Raw genomic sequence first — 19,162 nt, forward strand, 5'->3', positions numbered from 1 at the left:
TTGACATGCAGAATGATTGATCGATTAATAAAAAAAAGTGAAGGAGTGATGAAAAGAAATGAATTAAATAAGAAAAGAAAACCTTTAGAAAAAATGTAGACAGGCAGAAAGAAAGATAAAAACAGTATTGTGTATACGTATAACACAATAGATTGTATGTTACATACATTTTGTTAATCTGTGTGAGTTGAACTGATTGATTGTCAATTGTTTCAGGTCAATGGCTCTTGGAGTCTTCCACCGTTTGTCTGCGACTTTTACATTGCAATGGACGTTACATGTAGCACATCATCTATATTTAATTTAGTAGCCATCAGCATTGATCGGTAAGTGAAATGTAATGTATAAATTTGTGTAATTAAATCCAAATAACATGATAGCATTTTGTAATAACTTTGTTATTTATACGAAGTGTGTTTTGAATTAATTGGACTGTAAAATAATATTTTTTTTTTTTAATAATCAGAAAATATATTGTAATAGATGTGGAAAATACGAGTATGTGGAGTAATGAATCGTTCTTAGTTTCTTACTACAACTATCTTTTTATAAATTTATTAAAATACGGAGTGTACTGCCTTCACGCTATTTGGATGACATTGTAAAAGAGTTGAAATATATTGTTTTTAATCCTAGATATTCTGCACATTTTAACATGATAAATCACCCTCACCCTCACAGCTAATAGTGCGTCATTTGGCTGTGCGTGTATATATGTCTCCATACAATATATCTTCTACGTTCGATGCTTTAAGCAAAGTAATATAAAAATCATTACCAGATAAAAAAGGATTTTTTTAATTTCTTCCGTTTTTTATATGTAGAACTACACACAAATAAAACAGTATTGTTGTATAATTATTATTATTATGAATAACCTGATGTTTAATTATTAAAAAAAAACTATATACCTTCTTGTCATCTCATAAATAATAATATATACGTACAATAATTATATAATTTTTTTTATCTTATATTTAAGAAAAGGAATTTTTGTTTATTATAGAAGATACAAATTTGATTAAAATGAAAAAAAAACTAGAAATTGTGTAAAAATTAAAATCTAATTCATTAGTTGATGTATAAAATTAAAAAAAAAGCTGGTTTCCGTGGCTGAGTGTGTAGTATCTCGGCATTTCATATGGAGGTCACTGGTTCGATTCCTGGTCAGCCTTGGCATCTTTACAAGCGCTACCAACTTCCACCGGGCTAATGGAGTTAGGTGTTGATGTCCACTCTTTCTTAAAGAAAAAAAACGAGAAATGAGTTGTATAACTCCATCAACATTCTTTTTTTAGAAACAAAATTAAATGAAATAATAAAAGTACCAGGTGATTCAAAATGACCTTCATAACTTTAAAAGCATAAAAAATTTATTTAGATAACTTACAAATTCATTTGAGGCCTTATTTCATAGAAACTCATCAAAGTTTTCACCCAATATTCACTTTGGTTTGGTATGGCTTCCATTTTTTATGCGACATACATACCACCTGAATTCGATTTTATTCCAGACTGTAACCGGAAAGTCGGGCGTTATCTCTGAAGCTGCAGCGTTGATTCGAAATCTCATTCAACAAGATCAGAAGGCGAGGGAGGGCAATAAACCCGATCTTTAGTGAAACTCTACAAGAAAAAATCTAGCGGGGTGCTTTAGGGAGTACGTTCCGCACCAATAAACGTATACATTTTTAACAACACCGGTAACAACGCTGATGGCCAAATTCGGTACTAATTAACTACGTGATTCAAAAATTGATGTGTTTTGCTATGAGATGATACCTCAACCGAATCTGGAAGTTATCTAAATAAATTTTTATATGCTTTTAAAATTCGTTTGAAAGTCCTTTTTGAATCACCCGGTATTTAAGTATGAAAGTAATGAATTACTTAAAAATATTATTTTGCACTGAGAAAATACTTTTTGACTCTGGGATCGCTGGTTGTCAAGGATAACAAAAGAAAACCAGTTACCAAAATTTTTTTTCTATTACGATATATTACCAAATTTAGATTATCGTTTATCATTATTTTCATTAAATTTCTTAATTTGTTTTATTTGTAAACAAATTAATCAATTATTTTATTTGGATCGGGTTTAATTTCAATAACGATCAAAAAACGGTACAAGTATTGGTAGTGAAGGAGTGCTAATGATAGCATTTTATTATACGGGTCAGAAATTTGGGAAATTAGAAAAAGAGATGAGATAACGTTGTTGGCTATAGAGATGAATGTGTTGCGCTGGAGTTGCGGAGTTTCTAGAATGCATTGCGTGAGAAATGAAGATATCTGAAGAAGAATTGGGGCAACCGGTACAATGATTGATGTTTTGGAGGGAAGAAGACTACAATGGTACGGGCATGTTCGGAGAGTATGGTCGAGTACAGTTGGCCTACGAGGATGTTGGAATGGACTCCAGAAGAGAGGAGGAAACGGGGACAAATTTGTGGGTTTCTGGAGTAATGGCGGCGATGAAGAGAAGGAAATTGGAGAAGCAAAGTTGGCGGGATAGAGGAGTTAGGCAGTTGGGATGTGAGAGACGGCCTTTATAGCTAAACCGTTCGCCTAGAAGAAGATCAGAAACAAATTTAAATATAATCAACCCTAAAATTAAACACGGGAAGAATATTGTAACTTATCAATAAAAAAAAAAAAAATTACGTGTGATTTTTACTGAAATAAAGTAAAGTAAATTAGTTTCATTGTAAAAGGAGAAATAAAATTAAAAAAATCCTATGCCTTTTATTAAAGTATTCTTTAGTTCAGGAATGACCTAAGAATAAAAAAAAATGCTTAATATTTTTGGAATTGTAACGAAATATTCATTTTAAATTGACATAAATCAAACACTCTTGGAAACGGTACCTTCCGCTCATATCTGCTTGGAAGTAGAAGAGCAGAGGATCCTCTTTGCTCATACTGCCAAGAACTTGACACTCCTGAACATCTCATTTTTCAGTGCTGGAGGTGGGAGAAGGAACGTCGCCTCTGCGTTGCAGTCACGAGGCAGATGGCAGATTATGGTAAATGACATAACAGACACCATATTGAAAAGCCAGTACCACTTTGAAACAGTTGCAGGATTCGTGGCTGTGGTCCTGCAAACCAAAGTAAGTGTGGAGAGGAATTGATGGATGCTTCCAGTTGGATCTTCTACAGAGTACCACAATACAAAGTCCTTAGATTGAGGCGGAAGAATATGACCGGAGGGTCGGAGGGTGAAAAACAGCTGTTTGCGGAGCTGTCGTTCGTCCACGCTTGCTTAGATGGGCGTAGGTGATAAAGCATGAAGACTCTGGATCCCTCTGGCCCAAAGGCATCTCCCGGGTACGTGCACTGCTTAATTATGAACCAGATCCCGGGAGGGGTGAATCGGTGAGATACGAGGTTTGGTCGGTAGTACGCAGGCACATATAGGCTCCGTTAATAACATCTAGCGGAACCTATTAGCGAGTCTGACACTCCGCCCGTAAATGGGATTCCTCAAAATCATCGGAAAAAAATTTATTTCCAAATTTTTCGGTAATAGAAAGGCTTTTTATTTTAAAACAATTAATTTACTAAAAACAATCTTCCAGATAATGGTAGTTTAAATTTTGTTTAATAAAATTCCCATTAGTATGCCTCATACCAGATTAATTTAACAAAAATTTTATGGTAAATTGGTTATTTTCATACAATTTATTTGGGTAAAATTGTTACTATGATAATAATTACTATTTTCTTTTCTGCTAAGATTACCATTGGATTAATGTTTAAAACAATTCTGTATATATGTGGTAGTAGTTCGTATTCACGTTTAAAAAATCTCCGTAAAATTGGAATCTCAAATCAATGTTCACGATTAATTTTAAAACAGAATGGGCATTGTTTAGAAAAATATAACGAGCAACTAATTAAAATTGTACAGAACCCTTGATTAAATCAGGATCCTTTGTGAAAAAGAATTTAATTGCAGAATACCATGTTTATGTGAGCTGTTAACAATAATAGATTCATTTTTCTGTTTTAAATTGCTATTAGAGACATGTTTATTAAAAAAAAAAAAAAAATTATTTATTTCTTTAATTCTTGAAGTTTAATTATGCATTGTCAATAATAAATTTTTCTTCTACAAAGAAAAATCTTTTTTTCAAATTAATTAAACTTCTCTGCAATTTTTTTTCAATAACGAACTTGAAGGTATTTAATTTTAAATAATATATTCCTTTTTTCTAGATTTTAAACTTCTTTTTTGACATTTTAAATAATTAATTATTTTACAACAAAGGAAATATTAGATAGATTAATCTCTTTTTTCTAGGGAGAAAAAAGTCTTTTTTTCGTACTCCGTACTGTGTTCAGGGTGGTTAGGTTGGCGGATAAATGAAAAAGAAGCGAATTCAGTTAAGATTTGTAATTGTTAATTAAAAACTAATTTAGTAGTTAATTTTTTCATACAAATTTAAAGAACTAAAACAGTCGTTCTGGATTTAACAAAAAAAAAAATTAAAAGGGTTTTAACATATTTAGTAGAATTCTATAATTAGTAGTAGTAAATTTGATATATCGAATTTGTTTACAAAGTATATGTTTGTAGAATTTTAGTCTGCATTGTATCTTAATTTATGCTATTTCTAATATTTGCTACGTAATTCACTTTATTTTTAACCTGCTGTGCTTTTTCGTTGGGTTAATGCAGATAAAACGACGCCATTTTGTAATTTTTGAAGGTATTTAAGTCCTGATTTATGCTAATTTTAAAACTTTATTACCAAAACGCTTACCAAATACTAATGTGATTAGTCTATCCGAACCTGAGATATAAATTTTTATATAAAAATAACAAATATTGGACACCGGGAGAACAAATGAGAAATTACTATTTTTCCTAAGAATATTTTTTGTTTAGTTTTACATATAGAATCCGAAAATGTATAGTCAGTCCGCCACTTTAGAAACACTCTGTACACACACACACACACACACACACACACACACACACACACACACACACACACACACACACATATATATATATATATATATATATATATATATAGTTTTTTTTTTATATGAATTAGATAAGATAGAATGGTCGAAATGTTTTACAACTTAATTTGAAACATGCACTTTATTCTTTCATGACGTTTATTTTGTTAAAAGTTTAAGAAAATTGGTGTTAAAAAGTTTGCTATGATGAAAGGTCATCCTCTTAAAACTGCACCACTATCAAGCTTTCAACGTAACAACCGGTAATCCGTAAAGTTTTACAAGTTAATACTACGTAATTATGTTGTTACCAGAAACTCTTAACTTAATCATGTTTAAGTTTTTTACCCTTTTTTCTGCAGTTAACAAGATTATTCGTTGTCTAGATGAAAATAAAATTCAAATGCTTTAATTTAATGTAGTAACTTATTGTATTTTCATACTATTATTTTTAACTTTAATTGTTGAATTAATTATTCAATTTAATTACGTTTATTAACCGTTTAAAAAAGTCAGTTCCGTATTTTATTTATTATATTATTATTTATTTATTTTATTTTTATTTTTAAAAGTACTACAAATTAAACATTGAAAATATATTGGGGTAATAAAAGTTAAAAAAAAAAATAATAATAATTATTAATAACGTTGTTCATTTTTAGGCAAAGGTGATAATTTTAGAAAATTCTAAATTCTCAATTATATATGTTTTAAATTCAGATAAATTTCATGTTCGTTATGTATTTCCCATTGTGTTAGTGAAGTTGGTAGAAAGATCCATTCTTTTTTCTTTTTTTTAACAGACTTAAAAAAATGCGGGGATTCAGATTTGACCCATTTTAGTCTTTGTTTTCAACCCTATTATTTTTTTAATGTTTGTTTAAGTTTTAATATTCACCTAATGGATTGATTTCAACGAATTTTTTTTGTATAATTTTATAAAGAGCTCACCGGGTTGTCTAGTATTTAACTCGTCAACGTAAATCAGTCGTTTAACAGCAGATCTTCGAAGTCGAAAGTTCTGGGATTTAAATCCAAGTAAAGTTTATTGCTTTTGTACGGATTTAAATAATACAGTGGATCTGTAATACAGTGGATCAGTGAGTCTGTACAAGACTAGCCCTCATTTACATGTCAATCATATCATCATCTCATTGGGCCGTGGAGATTTCTCATTGTTCACTAGTTGAACAGATTGCAACGTATAAATTAAGAAAAAAAATTCTTGCAATAAAAGTTACTTAGGTGGTTAATTATAAGTGTATTTTTTAATAGGTTAAGTATAAGATTTTTTTGCTGAACCTTGTCTGCATAAACGATTTGAAATATTTTTCTTTTTACCACCTGTCGAAGAAACGTACGTTATTACTTTTAGTTCTATGCGAGATTTGGAGTGAAATTGAAGTTTCTTTCCGTTTTCAGGTATGAGGAGTACAAAAAAACCATTCTCTTAAAATGTAATTTCGTTTGCATGCCTACGTATGAAATTTGTGGCTCAAAAATCTCCCAAACTATTTGATTAGTTTCATTGAAATTTATATATAATGTAATAGTGTATCTGAAGTTGTGTCTGTGACAATTTGATTAAGGTTGGTGGAATCATTCTTAAGTTATTGTCAATCTAATGTCGACAACAAACACCGAGTTTATCTCGACTGTGTTGTGGTGTATTTTTCATACGCGTTTATGCAGTGAGTGGATTGAGACATACGCTCATGGGTATGGTCTACTCGTTAATCGAACGTATGTAATGTATTGTACTCTAAAAATCATTGCGTTTCTGATTGCGAAATAGTGAGCGTTGGAAGTAATAAATCGGTCTTTTCATGCAGAACTGCACAAGAGTTTTTTTATCTTCATTATTTTTCATGAGAAAAATTTATCTTCATTATTTTTCATGAGAAAAATTTATCTTCATTATTTTTCATGAAAAAAAGTATTTTAATAATGTGCTAGAGAGCCTACTCGAGCTGGATAGCAGTTTTTTACTTCATTCCTTATTTTACAAATGTTCTTACCTTACGTTTTGTTTAATAAAAGGATGTTCATAAGAGCAGCAGTTCTTGTTAGATGAATCCATATTTTAAATAAAAAATCTGAAGAATTATTAAAATTTGCTAAAAAAAATTTATTTTTTTCAACAAATAACAAAAACACAGCAAAACCTAATAAAAAAAAGGTTTTTTTAACTTTTTCAATTCGGCATTAAAAAAACAATTAGTATTTTTACTTTTTATTACAGTGTTTTTGAACTGGGGTTTACGAATATATTTTTTTATGTAAATTGAAGTATTTCTCTTCTACAATTAAACCGATTTTTTACCAATTACTATTTTTCCATTTTGTAAAAGAGTACTTGCGGTTCCTGTTAGTCGCTAAGTTTTTATTTCCTTGTACGAAGTAAAAGAAATATTGTGATCGCAAAAAAATTCAGTTTTCAGATCTCAACAAAAATATCCATTTTGAACATCCCTAAATCCATTTTGACTAGTTTCGGCTTGCCGTCTGTACGTATGTATGTACGTACTAGCATAACTCAAAAACGATTAGCCGTAAGATGTTGAAATTTTGGGTTTAGGACTATTATAACATCTAGTTGTGCACCTCCCCTTTTGATTGCAATCGACTGAACCAAAAATGTCCAAAAAAGTTTGGATTTTGGACTATTTTTAACTGCAGTATTAAGCCCTCATTGATAGCTTTTAACGATATATCATAAGTGGTACTAATTTTCACTGGTTTAGAGTTATAGCCAAATTAAATTTTAATTAATGATATATTTCGATCTTACAAGGGGAACGCTCATCGGTTCAAATCCGACTTCATCCTTTTTTTTTCATTTAAATATATTAATTTATTAATAATTATTAACCTCTGATTGTAAAAAAATGTTTACAATAAATATTAATTCAATAATAACAATAAAAAAAAATTATGAATAAATATTAGATGCTATTAGTTAAATAAAATTTTATGTATTTTTCATTTAAAAAAAAAAATGGTATATGTAAGGCGTACACAGGAAGTTATGTGGTGTCCACATCAATTTTTTTTACAAAAATTCAAAATAATTTGAGTGGAAAGGGTGAAATAAAAAGGTAATACTTATTCTTGCATTTCAGCGAAGCTTTTCTCGGCACGGTAATAGTTATATCATTTCTCTGCTTTCTTGTTCTTACATTTATCATGATTTCTCTTTTCTTATATTTCTTACAAACGTCTTGTTTTTCATAGTTTTTTTCATTGTTTAAACAGACTCTATCATAAATTTATTAATATTTTTTTTTAAATAAAAATTATACGAAAAAATAAAATTAACTTTAATAAAATAATAAAGCATACTTCAAAATAAGCTGACAAAAAAGTTGTTATACTTCCCTGGCATTGGTTATTTATTGTTAAACAGTGGAAAAATAATTATATGAAAAAAGTTTAAAAAATATAAAAAATCTATATATTTTTTACTTTTTTCTACTCCAGGATCACTTTTCAAAATTGCGTTTCATTTACCAAGATTTTACGTTATTTGATTACGTTAACTATGTTAATAGAAAGAAAAAAAATTCCACTGATAAATGTATTGTTATTAAAAAGTTACCTAAGATTTTTATTTTTTTGTGGTTGGGGTGAATTATGATGAGATTTTATGGTAATATTATTATTAAAAAATTAAACAAACCAAAAAAAGTTGAAAAAAATTCCAAATATTGATATTTATAAACTTTGATCGGCGCCAAAGTATTTTTTATTTTTTTTTTGGGGGGGTAATTTTCACTACTATTAAGCTATCAGTGCCGGCCTTTGTGGCGCGAGTGGTAGCGTCTCGGCCTTTCATCCGGAGGTCCCAGCTTCAAATCCCGGTCAGGTATGGCATTTTCACACCTACAATGTCATCCATCTCATCTTCTGAAGCAATACGGTTAAACAAACAAAAAACCTAGAGAGATATAAAAAAAAATCGGTTAAAAAATGTAGTAAATAAAAAGATAGCTTTTTCGATTTTTGGAAAAGGGGAGAATGTTGGGACAATTTTTTTTTTAAATGTTAAGTTAAGCATATACGAATGTACTGAACTTAATGTTAAGTGGGGTTATGTTTGTAAAACTTTGAAAATATTAACCCAGAGAAACTATCTACTTCTCCTTTGGAGATATTGACCTCAAACTTTTACCAACAATTTGTCCCATATACACAAGTCGCTGTACCACATTTTATCAAAATCGGTTTATCCAGTCAAAAGTTATTAAGGTTTAAATAAGTGAACACAAGTAAGTACGTACATTACCCCCACTGTTTTTTTTTTGAGATCCCTGAGTCATAAAACGGGGGAAAATGCAAATAAAAAGCTTTATCCCATTTTTTTTCTGATTATTATATTTTCCTTCTTAAATCTAGAGCTATGATGAGCTAGGAAAGTAACTGTACTGGTTTTTTTTTTGTTTTCATTAAATTACGACTCTTTGTTGTCTGTACTAGATTAAATCCTATTAATAATTGTTATAATGACTCCTTCTTCTAAACTCAAAATTTAAAGAAAAGTTGAAAAAAAGTATTTTTTTTTTTTTAGAGCCGTTTTATTTTAAAATCATGTTTTGCTTTAGAAAAAAAAAACTAGAACTTTTCTAAAATGTGAAACTGGCCGTAATTTAGAACACTTTTTTAATTAAAACTTTTCCTATTACACTTGAATATATTATAAATTATCATCTGATAATTAACTATTTACTAATCATACTAGGTGTTACTTAACTTTGCTGTTCAATTAATGTGGTTTATCCGTGTTAATACACAGTGAATACATAATGTTTAGCTGTGAATAACAAATGACATTTGGTTGCTAAGCAACTATTGAACCTTTTATACGTCGTTATTAAACTGCGTTATTAATAATTTTGGGGTTTTTTTTTTAATATGTTATCTTCTATTTTTATTATTTATTTTCAGTTTAGATTCTCTAATTATATTGATAAGAAGATCAAAAAATATTTTCTAAGATTTCTACTTAAGACTTATTTAAAATTAATTATAATTTCAGTAATAATAAAAATGAATCACTTAAATTGATAATTAAGCCGTTTTTTGGGCCAGTCATTTGACTGGTTTGATGCAGCTCTCCAAGATTCCCTATCTAGTGCTAGTCGTTTCATTTCGGTATACCCCCTACAACCTACATCCCTAACAATTTGTTTTACATTTCCAAACGTGGCCTGCCTACACAATTTTTTCCTTCTACTTGTCCTTCCAATATTAAAGCAACTATTTCAGGATGCCTTAATATGTGGCCTATAAGTCTGTCTCTTCTTTTAACTATATTTTTCCAAATGTTTCTTCCTTCATCTATTTGCCGCAAACCTCTTTATTTGTCACTTTATCCACCCATCTGATCTTTAACATTCTCCTATAGCACCATATTTCAAAAGCTTCTAATCTTTTCCTCTCAGATACTCCGATTATCCAAGTTTCACTTCCATATAAAGCGACACTCCAAACATATACTTTCAAAACTCTTTGTCTGACATTTAAATTAAGCCTAACAAAATTATTTATAAACCAATTATTATTAATTATAAAAATTCAAATTTGTAGTAAAACCCTGTTAGATAAAATACTAATATAATGTGGGATTTTCTTTTAATTCTAATATTGAATAAGATTACATAAAAATATACAGAATGTATCATGAACTACTCCCGAGATTTTTATAACCTATTCTACTCGTTAAAAGAATGGAATAAGTTCACATAAACATATGTTCTAAAATGCTTCGTTTGCGAATTAACGACTAGTGGAAGTTTTCGTTCAGATTTGAGCTCCCCCGATGAAATATGATCGTACCGAAAATTTAGTTAACAAGCAGAATTGGCGATTTATTATGGTTTTTGACCAGAAAAATGGAATAATATAGATCCAAGAACCGTATCATCAGTAGCGTTTGTGAAATCTGTCGTGAAAGATAAAAAACCCTGTTTTTTATTTTATATTTTAACTTTGTTAAATGGATAATTAACACATAGAACTTGTAGGAAATTTAATTTTGAACAAAATGGTGTAAGAACAGAATGATTTAAACACAATGATCTCTATATAACTGGGTAAAAGATCCATACGGCGTAAAATACAATTAACTGTTCAATATTGAAGCGCACTCCAACGCCGCAGAATGAGCGGCTGGGAACTAAATAAAACCATTGAACGCTTGCGCGACTATAATCATTGTGGTAGGGATGTTTATTTTACTCAAGTCAGATAACCAACAGAGATTCACTGGGTTGGACTACTGGTGAACGCGTCTTCCAATATCAGCTGATTTGGTAATCAAGAGTTCCAGCATTCAAGTCCTAGTAAAGGCAGTTACTTTTATACGGATTTGAATACTAGATCGTGGATACCGGTGTTCTTTGGTGGTTGGATTTCAATTAACCACACATCTCGGTAATGGTTGAACTGAGACTGTAGAAAACTACACTTCATACTTATCATTTTCTGAAGTAATACCTGAACGGTGATTCGCGGAGGCTAAACAGAAAAAAGAAAGAAAACATAACCAAAAGAACGGTCATTTTCGCAACACAAGCAAAAATTTACGGACAGTTGTAGGAAATTTATATAGAGTTCAGAAATATAGTTATATAAAGATCAGTGTTAAAAATACAAAATCAAACATCGGTTTCAAACGTGGTTTCATCCCTACTCTTACACTTATCTCTGCGCATGCGTTGTTTCATTTTATTTAGTTCTGCCATTCATTTAATGGCGCTAGTTTATGCTACAAATTTTATCAATTTCAATACATGCGATCATCCCCTACGCAGTTATTCAGTGAACAGTGGTTAAACACTAATACAGTATTGCGTATTTTTGATCAGCTGTTGTTATTTTATTGTCAACTGTAAAATAATTATATTTCAAATTTCTTGTATTCTGTGATTAATTGTAAAATTATTAATTAATTTTTATTTTACATTTTTTGTGTAATTTCCAGTTTTTTTTTTTTAATTTTTAACAGTATATTTTGTTTTTACAATTTTTTCTCATCACTCAAAACGAGTTTTATTCTCGTTTACATTAAATAAGTAGTCACAAATGTATTAATGCACTGTTTCAAAATAAAATTCTTTTTTTCTAACATTTCTTGGTTCTATTAAACTTATCTTATACCATTTTGTTCAGATTTAAATTCTCTTCAAGTGTTACGTATTTAATACCCATTAAACAAAGCTATTGTACGTCAAACATAAGGAACAAGGTTTTGTATCCCAATTTATTTGTTTTCACCTCAGATTTATCAAAAACAACTACAGATACGGTTTTGCGATCTATTTTATTCGATTTTCAGGTCAAAAATCATAAGAAACCACTAAAACTTATAGAAATTGTTTATGACGTTTATTAAAGGATAGAATTATTCCTTAATTAACGTCCTAAAAAGTTTCAATACAACCTCATTTCACCGGGGTAGCTGAAATCCGAGCGAATTCTTTTACTAGCCATAGCTCGTAACGAAGCATTTTAGGACATATGTTTATCTGAAGTTTTTCCATTATTTTCACGAGTGTAAAAGGTTATGAAAGTGACACTTTTTTGACTTTTGTTTTAATAAATTTTTATTTTATGATTTATATTATTATAAATCATTTAACTTATAAGTTTTATTATTTTAGAGTTGTTTTCCTCTTTTATTAATAAAAATTCCGGGCAATGATAACGCACAGGCGTTTTTCGCCTACAAACAAAAAAAAATAAAAATAAAAAAAAAATTTATGAAAGTCACGGGTGAACTTCATGATACAATCTATATATATATGTATCACACAATGTTGCATTCGAATACGCGCGTTTTTATATACCTAAGATGTCACACCTGTGACAGGTAAAAACATGCTTTTTTTGAAAAACAACGCTTCTGTTGGACGTAAAAGCAACACACGATATACTAAATATTTTACGATTCAATTTCAATGTTTCCGATATGTGTGTCCTCTATAGACTAAAAAACTAGTGGACCGATTTACGCGCGGGTAAAAAGGGAAAAATTGAAATAGGTATAAGGTGAAAATGGGAAAAAGAAAAAAAGGGGAAAACGGTAAAAGGAAATGTAAAGGGGAAAGGGCAAAAAGAAAAAGGTAATGGGGGATAGAGGGAAGATGAAGGAGAAAAGGAAATAAGGGAAAGATAAAAGGTGGAATGTAAAGGGAAGGGGTGGAAAAGGGAAAACAGGGGAAGGGGAATGGGAAAAGGAAAAAGGGTAAAATAGGAAAAAGGAAAAGTGAAAAGGAAAGATGGAAAGGAAAAACGGGAACGGAGAAAGGGTAAAAGGGAAAGATTAAATTTTGTGAAGCTCCGTAATGTTCATTTTGTTAATATTTTATCAAACTTTCAATTATTTTCATTTAATCTATACATATATACTCAAATCTAGCAATAGCATTGCCGGGTCTGCTAGTATATATATATATATATATATATATTGCTGAATTTAAAATCAAGTGGCATAAGAAATATGCTACATTAGTTGTAGGTATTTCGATATATATTAAAAACTATAAATTTTTAAATCTTTTTTCAAAATTTTCGTTTTTTAAATTTATATAATGAACCGATTTCTATAAAATTGAAAATTATAATATCAAAAAAAAGTGAATTTTTTGTATCGATGGGTTTGTTGGTATCGATTTATATGTTTACTAATCTATTTAAGGTATTTCACTTGAACGACGTAACCTATTTAATAGAAAATTAAATAATGAACTTGTTAATTGCACATAAAATTTATATTATTGAAACGTAACATCACTTTTTTTTTACTTGAAAAGTTTACAGTTAGACCCACCCTTCTTGATAAAATAATAAAAAAATAGGGTTTTTAATTTTTGGCACATTAAAATGTTATTTATGATAAAATTGACCTAAAAAAAAATATTGGAACTGAATTTTCCTATTTGTAAAATTTAGATGCATTTCAGGAGAATTTATGTTACATTATTATTACATTTTTGTAGAAAAGTTTACGCTACTTTCGTTTACATAATTTTGAATTTCAAACAGGTTTATTTATCTCATATTGTGGGAATTTTTTTTAGTGGTTTGCGTGCAATGGATAAGATTTATTTACATGCGTGCTGTAAAAGAATTTAGTCGAGGAAACATCAAATAAATAAAATTTTGAACAATTTTATATGAACATTTTCTTTTTTAATTTTGAGGGAGAATTTCCTTTCTACTAACAAATACAGTCTGATATCTGTAGGAACATATTGTATTTTAACCGGTGTGTACATTTATGTAGTATTCATTTTTATTCTTTTGTCTATCCCGAAAAACGAAATATTTTTCCTGTGTTACAGCGAATCATTTTTTTTTTTTTTCACTTTACTAAAATAGATGACTCGAAGGTACTTTGTTAATTATATTTATTAAGCGAAAAATAATTTTGGAAAATTTACGTCCTTATGTTCTCAGCAATTTCAATATACAAGCGTCTGTTTCTATCGGGCTCCTAACCGCTAAAGAAGCTTACAATCAATCTACCTACGTGGAGCATCTGATCGATTACGACTGTACGTGCTTTGTGAAACTTCGGTTAAAAGCAGTGTGGCGGAGTGAATGATTGGCCTTTGTCGACGATTAACTGCGACACATTAACTAGTAGTTCTGTGGACAGTAAACCTTCCTCATTTACAAATGAATTTAACTAATTTAGCTCTACATACAATTAATCAATAAAATGATAATTATAATAAAATACAAAATTCTTAGTAGATTTTGGATGATTTAGCTAATGCCAAAAATAGTTTATTCAAGGACAACAAATAACACAGGCTTATGATTGTAGAGAAAGAGCTTTTAATAAATCACCGTGATTATTTTGGACAATACATATGTAAATATAATTTTTAAATATGAAATAGGGAAGGAAAATGATGAAAAATAAGTTTAACAAAGTAAGATGGAGTATTTAACAATACCGTGTGTTTCGAAATGAATATCGAAAATTCGAAATGAATATTAAAGTTATGTGATTTTTCCTAAATTTTAATTGTTCAGAGTGTACATCCCAACCCCGTAGTGAAAGATACCCTTGTGGCGATTCCTGTCGCCACATCACCCTTCCGAGCCCTGATGGGCTTTACCGGAGGTCGTCTTCAGACCCTGTAACATCCAATTACATCTCACAGTCATCAGTCAAGCCTCAGTAGAGGTACCACCGATCCGAATGCCTCGGCAGACATTTATATCAATAAAAATTATTATCTCAGCTTACGCCTTCATTTTAGGCTTCTTTCATTCATCTTCACTCTTCTTTTCCTACAATATCACCCACTGAATTAGTTAACCGAATCCGCGGAAGCGCGAACAACGCGCCTAGTACAATTTTAATACCAGTGTGTACACAATTATAAATAGAAGAGTTCATCCCATACTTTAATCAACAAGTATGGAGTAATTGATGCGACAGCTGCTTCGCTCAGTATGGGATCTCGCTTCGCTCAGAAAAATATACTACATTTTCATGTAAATCATCAGAGCTAGAAATTGTTATATTTTACAATCTACAGTTTGGGTTACGTCAGATTAGTCTATGAGATTTTCATTACTTTTGATGATTCGTTTACATATGTCACTTAACTACCATGTAAAACTTTTCATGAAATTCACCTTGAGATGATTATATGTTAATCGGTAAAAATTGTTTTTCTGCTTTCATTTTCTTGTTTTTATCTAAATGCAGATTTATTTATTTACTTATTTTTTTTTTTTTTACTTTTCTTGTGAAGGGCTTTATTTCATATGGATGGTGGTTTTTTGTTAAGCTACATATATTTTAAATTATATAAACTTAAATAAGATCTTAAAATAATCATTAAAAATAAAATAATAATGTTTTAATTCTTTAAGTTTTAATAAGCCGATGCTAAATTAAAAATTTGTAAAAGATTGTTGTCAGATTAATTTTTTTTTAATATCGATTTTGATATTTTTATCAGAGAAAAAACATTAGCCAATAACAATTATACTCCCTGACACTGAAATAATTTATAAACTTAGCTCCTATTCTTCTGCGTTCTTTTGCGAGTCCTACGCAATTTACTCCACCTTGAGAGTTATTGAGACCCGTAGCGACGGCAGCTTCCTGGTATTACCGCCTCTATGAGTGTACTTGAGAACTTGAGCTGCAAACGATCTGAATCCATCATCCAAATAATTTATGATACCCTCTCAAGAATAAATAAAACTGTGGTACTGGTACGGGTTCCTGTCCACTGTGGTATCCTCTGTAACGAACGGGCTGATGAGGCTGCCAAGAGAGCAGCAGTAAATGGCCTCCGAGTAGATTTAACATGTAAGAGCGACTTCATGAAAACAGTCCGTGTTAAACTGTTTGTAAGTGGAATAATTTCTGACCGTTAAGTTCTTCCGCGGCCTTACACAGCATCCAGGAGAAAATTTTCGAAAAAACTTTTATCTCAAGCAACAGAAGAGAACCAAGTCATCCTAACTCGGCTGAGAATTGGGGCTTACCCACTTATTTGGCTATCCTTAGCAGAACTTTGAGGCGTACAATTTAAAATGGTCCGTTCACCGTCTGCTCATAGATTGCCCAGTCTTCGGATCTATTCGAAAAAAATTTAAACCTGGGTTCAGATGTGAAGTGTTTACTAAACCGGAAGGAAAACACAAAAAGATTATTACGGTTTCTCTCTGATAGTGGGATAAAGAACGTAATTTATCAGTTTTGCTTAGCTTGTGTTTATTGTTTTTTGGTGTTTATTATTTACGATCATGTAGTTACATTTAAGTCTCTAATGACTATAATTGTTGATGTAACTATGAATAATAATATAAATTTTAATTGAAAATACTAACGAATTTTTTGAATTCAGTAAAATGTAGGTTTTTACAATTTTATTAACTCAGCAAAAATTTATTTTTGTGGTCTATCAGTAATTTGCTTTACTACAAGGGTCATTCGGAAAGATCTTGGCGTGACAAAAAGCACAAGATTTTTCAGAATGTTTTAGTGTTATCTTACAATAAATATGGTTATCTTGCAATTAATATATGTTTTGTTAAAGTCTTAATCAAATACTAAAGCCTTTACCAAAAGTATAATCCCCTCTTCACCAAATAGATCGATTCCAACTTGTTTTTGTTGTCATTATTATATTTTATTGAATTATTGAAACATAGGTGATATATAACCTTTAATATTTTTACGTGAAAATTAACAGGATATTTGTTTAAATTTTAAATAAAAATAAAAAATAATAAAATAGGCTCATAGATGTACACATTTCATAGTGACCTATACGCTATTGGTACCTAATTTTGCTGTCCGATTTTCGTTTTTTTCCCATTTTCGTTTCTTTCAGTTTGATTTTTATTCATAAAAACTGATTTCCATGCCGCCTAATTGAGATTAAATAAAAAAAATCTGATGTGAACATCACATGACACTTCCGTGTACGCCTATTAAATACATATACACATTTTTTGCTGCACTTTATTTAAAATTATTTAATTTGGAATTGAGATACAATCCTAAAATTCTTTAATAAAGTGGACAGTTACACAACTGCGTTGTGGTGGAGACCACATTGCATCAAATTTTTTTGTGGGTTCGTATCAGCATTTTATATTATTAGTTTATATATTAATTTTTTTCTCGTCGCTGAAGTCGTTACGTGCTGTGAGAACGTGTCGGATTCGTAACCATGGACCCGTTGGATCGAATTCGACTTCATATACATATATATTTTTTTAACTTCTTTTTTTTAATTTAAATATATTGATTTATTAATAATTACTAACCTTGTAAAATTTTTGAATTAAAATGAAAAGAACATAAAAATTTTATTTCACTAACAACTTTTGATTTTTTAATTTTTTTTTTTTCTATTGTTATTGACTTTTATTTATGTAACTTTTTTTTACAATTTGTTAGTGATATGTATTAGAGTGTCTTGGTGGGGAGTATTTTACGTTCCGCGCGGCTAGTAACTAGTGCGGGCGAGACGGCCGTACTAGAAGATGCATTAAACGTTCGGTGATATACTGTTATAAAAACTATCTGTTTAAAACTGTCCGTCTAACTATTACTAAAACTATAATACCTTAAACGTATTTCTCTTTTTTTTTTAATTATCGCATCTTACGATTCATGATTAATATTGTTAAACTCATTAAACATTCTATGTATCATATATTAAATTTAAACGTGTTAAGTTTTGAAGAATCTTTATAATAAATTTTAAACTTATTAAACGATATTTGAACGTAAGTGGAAACTTATTTTCACCTGTTAATTCAACAAACACAATCAGAGGATAATAAATTATTAATAAACCAATATATTTAATAAAGAAAAAAAAAATAATATAAAAATATATATATATATATATATATATATATATATATATATATATATGAAGTCCGATTCGAACCGATGTGCCTTCCCCTTGTAAGATACAAATATTTCATATATTAAAATTTATTTTACTATAATAGAACCAGTGAAGTGAATATAAGTATCACGTATGATATATCGTTGAAAAGCTCTCAGTGAGAGCTTATTACTGCAATTAAGAAAAATTCCAAAATCCAATTTTTTTGGATTTTGGGCATTTTTGACACTTTTGGTCCAGTAGATTGCAATCAAATGGGGAGGTGCACAATTAGATGTTACAACAGCTCTAAATCCAAAATTTCAACATTCTACGGCTAATCGTTTTTGAGTTATGCGAGATCCGTACGTATGTACGTACAGACGTCACGCCGAAACTAGTCAAAATGGATTCAGGGGTGGTCGAAATGATTATTTCCGTTGAAATTGGACAAATTCGTACAAGGAAGTAATAAAAAGTTTAAAATAAGTTTTTTTTTATAATTCCTACTTCTAATTCTGTGTTAATAAGTCAAAAAAATATTAATTTTGCTGTTTCAGTTCTTTTTAAAATTTCCTTTTTTTTAATTTCAAAAATCTTCAAATTAAAGAGTATTATTACGTTTACGGTGGGATATTTTTTTCTCCACCTTATGAAAACGTTAAATTAACTATTTCTTATACGTTTTGGTTCTTTCCTTTTTTCTCCAGTATGTTTTCATTCTTCCGGATTTGGTTTCCTATTGCTGTTTTGGTATTTGTCAACATTTTGATTTCGGTCTCTCCGGGAATCTTAAATTTCATGTT

At 29.8% G+C, this 19,162-nt stretch overlaps 1 protein-coding gene across 1 annotated transcript in view; it reads left to right on the forward strand.

Moving 5' to 3' along the window:
• The first annotated feature begins 235 nt into the window (after positions 1–235).
• The window catches only part of Dop2R (dopamine D2-like receptor), a 340,928-nt gene continuing 322,001 nt past the window's right edge, over positions 236–19,162 (forward strand). Inside the window, exon 1 of the mRNA XM_075377078.1 lies at positions 236–326. Coding sequence (XP_075233193.1) covers positions 268–326 — 59 coding nt within the window. The 5' untranslated portion in view covers positions 236–267. The remainder of the gene's footprint in view (positions 327–19,162) is intronic.

Source organism: Lycorma delicatula, chromosome 10, assembly GCF_047948215.1.
Source record: "Lycorma delicatula isolate Av1 chromosome 10, ASM4794821v1, whole genome shotgun sequence".
Taxonomy (NCBI): domain Eukaryota; kingdom Metazoa; phylum Arthropoda; class Insecta; order Hemiptera; family Fulgoridae; genus Lycorma; species Lycorma delicatula.